The following is a 6000-nucleotide window of genomic DNA, read 5'->3' on the forward strand; positions in this document are numbered from 1 at the left end:
ACCACCAGAACCACTCCACTGATGATGCAATTGCACATCTGCGCCACACCACACTGACCCACCTGGACAAAGGGAAGGGTAATTATGTTAAAATGCTGTTTGTCAACTACAGTTCAGCATTTAACACTATCATCCCCTCCCTACTCACTACTCAGTTGGAGGATCTAGGACTGCATACATCCCTGTGCAACTGGATCTCCAATTTCTTAACACACAGACCACAATCAGTACGGGTGGGCAACTGTCTCATCCACCCTCACCCTCAGCACTGGAGCTCCTCAGGGTTGTGTCCTAAGCCCCCTGCTCTACTCACTGTACACCTACGACTGCACAGCCACTTCCAGCTCCACCATCATTGTCAAGTTTGCTGACGACACCGTTGTCATGGGTCTGATCTCGGACAACGATGAGAGGGCCTACCTGGAGGAGATTAAACACCTGGAAAACTGGTGCCAGGAAAATAATCTCCTCCTAAACATCAACAAGACAAAGGAGCTGATTGTGGACTGCAGCAAGAAGCAGGAGCGGCACTACTAACCTGTGAGGATCAATGGAACCACAGTGGAGAGAGTAGATAATTTCAGGTACCTTGGAGTTCACATCTCGCAAGACCTGTCCTGGTCCCGCCACACCAACTCCCTGGCAAAGAAGGCTCATCAGCGTCTTTACCACTTCAGACGCCTGAGACTTCAGACTGCCCTCCAAGGTACTGCGGAGCTTCTACACCTGCACTACCAAGAGCATCCTCACGGGGAACATCACAGTCTGGTTTGGGAACAGCACCAAGCAGGACAGACAAGCACTCCAAAGGGTGGTGCGTTCAGCAGAGCACATCACTCATACGGAATTTCCTGACCTGCAGACCATCTATTACAAGCGGTGCCAGACCAAGGCCAGGAGGATTGTGAAGGACCCCACCCATCCCAACAATAGGCTCTTCTCTCTGTTGAGGTCAGGGAAGCGCTTTCGTTCCCTGAAGACCAGTAGAGAGAGACTTCCCACAGGCCATTCGGGCCCTGAATCAGGGAAACTGATTAACTGTGGGGACCACCACCATCATGTGACTCTAAATCTGTAAATTTGTAAGCTGGAACTGTACATTGTGTACATACACATATCCATATATCCATATATACATTGTACATTGTGTATATATACATATTATACATATATTATACATACATTGTTAATATATTTTTGTGTATATATATAGATAGATAGATAGATAGATAGATAGATAGATAGATAGATAGATAGATATATTTCCCTATGCACCCATTTTTTTCCTCAATTTGGACAGAGCAATTTCACTGCAAGTTATACCGTGTATTTTTAACTGTATCCAAAGCGAGAGAGGATAGAGAGTCAGGGTGAGGAAGGGTGGACAAAATAGTAGAAGTAAGGGAAGAGGGAGTTATGGAGTACAGATTGTGACAGAAGGAGGAGGAACATGTTGGAGAGGACTGGATGGAAAGAGAAGGAAGGGAGAGAGAGAAGGATAGACAGTGATGGTCCGAGAGGTGGAGGGGGGTGACTGCGATGTCTGATGTTGTGGTGGTGCGGGTGAAGATCAGGTCCAGAACATTGCCCACTTTGTGAGTCGGAGAAGAGAGGGGTTGAGGGTGAGATCAAATACTGTCAATAGCATAAGGATGCAGGAGGAATGCAGCTTGTCTGATGGAAGGTTGAAGTCTCCAAGGAGAATGTGTGGATTTCCTTCAATGGGGAATTGACTCAGGAGGATGTCGAGCTCATCAATGAAGTGATGTAGGGAACCTGGAGGGCAGTAGATGACAATGATGTGAAGATTGGTAGGGAAGCACACTGTAATACCATGAAATTCAAAAGAGCCTTGAATTTAACAATAACATTGTACTGTAATGTTATCACTAACACTATATTAATCTCAGGACTAACTGTGATGTTATAGCACACTATATTAATCTCATGACTGACTGTGATGTTATCAGTTACACTATATTAATCTCATGAATGGCTGTGACGTTATCAGTTACACTATATTAATCTCATTACTCTATGAATTTATCAGTTACACTATATTAATCTCATGAGTGACTGTGTGATGTTTTCAGTTACACTATATTAATCTCAATACTTTATTATATCAGTTACTCTATATTAATCTTATGACTGTGACGTTATCAGTTACACTATATTTTCATGACTGTGTGATGGTATCAATTACACTATATTAATCTCATGACAGTGTGAAATCAGTTACACTATATTAATGTCATAAATGGCTGTGACATTATCAGTTACACTATATTAATCTCATGACTGTGTGATGTTATCAGTTACACTATATTAGACCCATGACTCACTGTGTGACGTTATCAGTTACACTATATTAATTTCATGACTGACTGTGATGTTATCAGTTACACTATATTAATCTCAATACTTTATTATATCATTTACACTATATTAATCTTATGACTGTGACATTATCAGTTACACTTTATTAATCTCATGACTGTGTGATGGTACCAATTACACTATATTAATCTCATGACTGTGACGTTATCAGTTACACTATATTAATCTCATGACTGTAACGTTATCAATTACACTATATTAATCTCATGACTGTGACGTTATCAATTACACTATATTAATCTCATGACTGTGACATTATCAGTTACACTATATTAAACTTATGACTGTGACATTATCAGTTACACTTTATTAATCTCATGACTGTGTGATGGTACCAATTACACTATATTAATCTCATGACTGATGTTATCAATTACACTATTAATCTCATGACCGTGACGTTATCAATTACACTATATTAATCTCATGACTGTGACGTTATGATACACTATATTAATCTCATGACTGACTGTGATGTTATCAGTTACACTATATTCATCTCATGACTGTGACGTTATCAATTACACTATATTAATCTTATGACTGTGACATTATCAGTTACACTTTATTAATCTCATGACTGTGTGATGGTACCAATTACACTATATTAATCTCATGACCGTGACGTTATCAATTACACTATATTAATCTCATGACTGTGACGTTATGTTACACTATATTAATCTCATGACTGACTGTGTAATGTTATCAGTTACACTATATTAATCTCATGACTGTGACGTTATGTTACACTATATTAATCTCATGACTGACTGTGTAATGTTATCAGTTACACTATATTAATCTCATGACTGTGACGTTATCAATTACACTATATTAATCTCATGACTGTGACGTTATCAGTTACACTATATTAGTCTCATGACTGTGATATCAGTTACACTATAATAATCTCATGAGTGACTGAGTTGTTTATAATGTTATCCCCTTTGTTTCTTCAGGGTTTTGTTTTAGTTCAGCCAACATTACTGTTAAATTTAAAATCTGGTGCATAATGAACCCTTGTTAAAATTAACCAGTCCCAAGTCAGTATTGTAATGTAATGTCTAAATGCGGTTTTCCAAATGGGAACTGATGAAAACAAAGCAACAGTCTTGTGTTCCTCACCCAGTCTTGTATTACTACCCTTTTACTCAGTAAATCAATAAGAACGAACACTACCCTATTTCATCCACAGCCAAACTTTAATACAAGTTAGGGTTAGCAGTAGCATTTAAGAGACACTGTAAAATAACTCATTCATAGATTTAGTCAAAATGTAAAAGTTTTCTAGTGTTTTTCTGATGTTAGAAAGCACAATTAAATCTCCCTTGCAGGTGCAAAGTGCCGACATGGGTCTGGACGTTATGTGTGCCCTGTCTCTCATGGAGTCCCTTATGCTCGTGCTGGACTGAAGAGACATATTCAATAGGGTTTGGTTATGACTGCAGTGTTTTGGATCCATTAAATACAAGCAAACAAATGGGGGGGGGGGGAACCACCTAAACAGGTAATAAGGGTCCTGTCTGACACCGAGTCTCTGATGCTTTACATTGTGTGGTTTTAAACTCACAAAAGATATGTGGCTCCCACGTTTAGTAGAAGTGTTCTAGTTATTACTGGGGGTTAGGATTGATATCCCCACCTGCACACATGGAATCACCATAGTGACCCTACTTCAGAAAAAAATCACAGTGACCCCACAGACAGAATCGAAATGGTGACACAGCTTCAGTGCGTAGGTGCAGATCAGCATGGAATAGCCAACACCAGTGCAATCTTTCTCCCTACCGAGTGGATCTCACTCCTATTGTCTGAGTTTAATCTCAGGGTTATAACTCTACAAGTGCTATTAGAATTTCCTTTATACAAAAACACATTACATGTTAATAATACACAGTCACCACTACCCACCCATCTCACTGTACTGTTACATATGTTGATTATAAACAATATGACCTGAAGACTGGCCAACAAACCCCCACAGACTCTATCCTGATACCCTAGCTCTCACAGGGGCAGCAGACAGGCAGGATGGATCAAGTGTGGACTGATTACCAGGGCTGTACAGTTACACTTAATTATACAGTTATGTATAATTATAAGTATAGACAGTAATAGTAATAACAAATGTGTGTGTATGTGTGAGATTGGGTTTTGTTGGTGCATGTACACAAGAGTGTTGAGTATTATAATGTGTGCATGCATGCGTGCGCGTGTGTGTGTGTGTGTGTGTGTGTGTGTGTCTGCGTGTGCTCCTCAGGTTGTTTTCTTGCGTAGGATGAAGTAGATGAGGCAGGAGATGAAGGTGAGGACAAAGGCCATCCAAGCCATGATGAAGCAGGGGCCGTATGAGCTCCCTTCATTGCTGTGGAAAATTTCAGTGTAGATGGAGGCAGCAATCATAATACAGAGACCTGAAAAAGAGGTAGAGGTGGTTAGCGTGGAGGGATGAAATCTTAGGATGGGGGTGAGAGATGGTTAGCGTGGAGGAGTGAGATGTTGGGTGGAGGAGTGAGAGGTGGTTAGTGTGGAAGGGTGAGAGATGGGTAGGGTGGAGGGGTGAGATGTTATGGTGGAGGGGTGAGACGGTTGGGGTGAAGGGTGAGATGATTAGGGCGGAGGGTGAGAGATGGATATGGTAGAGGCATGTGGGGGTGAACTATGTTACAAAACTATGCTATGGCATTAAAAAAAATCATCTCTAAGAGTGTGAGAATGGGTGTGTATAAGTGGGTGTGTACATGTGTGTGTGGGTGTGTACACATGGTGTGTGTGTGCATGCATGCATTTTTTTGTTTTTATTGTGTGTGTTTGGGTTGCATTGTGTGTCTTGGGTATTCTACTGTCTTATGAAGGCCAGTATTGATTTTTTTTTCACTCAGTATTGAGTGAATTTGCATGTATGAGTGTGTGTGTGGTATCTTACATGCCAGTAGTTGGAAGATTCCGGAGAAAGTGAAGCGTTTTCCTTTGGGCAATGTGAAGAGCTGAACCATGAACACAACCAAACCGAGACCAGAGAAAACACACGCCAAGATAGAGCTCGCCTGTACCGCCTGCAGGTACCCTGCGCGCACACACACACACACACACACACACACACACACACACACACAAACACACAAAATCTAGTCAGACCGGAGAAGACCCACACCCCACACTAATGTGTAATAGTAATAATGTGTAGTAATAGTAATAACGTGTAGTAATAGCAATAGCATTTAGTAATATCGAGTAGGAATAGTAATAATGTGTAGTAATATTAATAATGTAATATTAATAACATGTAGTAAGAGTAATAGCATTTAGTAATAACGAGTAGTAATAGTAATAACAGTGTGTATAGCTGTGTCCCCTAAAAAGTGCAACGGTGACCAAAACACCCTGTAGAGGGAGACTGTGAGTCAGAAATTAGCTCCATATTTTACTTCATATACTGGTATTCAGTAACATACCAATCTGTTTACAATCCACATGACTAGTTTTGACAGTACCTCTGTGTGTGTGTGTGCATGTGTGTTGTGTGTCAATGCGTGTGTGTGTGTGTGTGTGAAATTGACCGTTTACAAAGACACACCCTAACAGCTTCCTCACTCC

General features: G+C 40.5%; 1 protein-coding gene across 1 annotated transcript in view; it reads right to left on the reverse strand.

Moving 5' to 3' along the window:
• Positions 1 to 3586: 3586 nt before the first annotated feature.
• Positions 3587 to 6000, reverse strand: part of emp1b (epithelial membrane protein 1b) — a 7749-nt gene continuing 5335 nt past the window's right edge. Inside the window, exons 4-5 of the mRNA XM_035524872.2 lie at positions 5330 to 5470; positions 3587 to 4817 (exon numbers count right to left, since the gene is read on the reverse strand). Coding sequence (XP_035380765.1) covers positions 4660 to 4817; positions 5330 to 5470 — 299 coding nt within the window. The 3' untranslated portion in view covers positions 3587 to 4659. The remainder of the gene's footprint in view (positions 4818 to 5329; positions 5471 to 6000) is intronic.

This window comes from Electrophorus electricus, chromosome 6 (genome assembly GCF_041902795.1).
Source record: "Electrophorus electricus isolate QZ-2024a chromosome 6, ASM4190279v1, whole genome shotgun sequence".
In the NCBI taxonomy this organism is placed as follows: Eukaryota; Metazoa; Chordata; class Actinopteri; order Gymnotiformes; family Gymnotidae; genus Electrophorus; species Electrophorus electricus.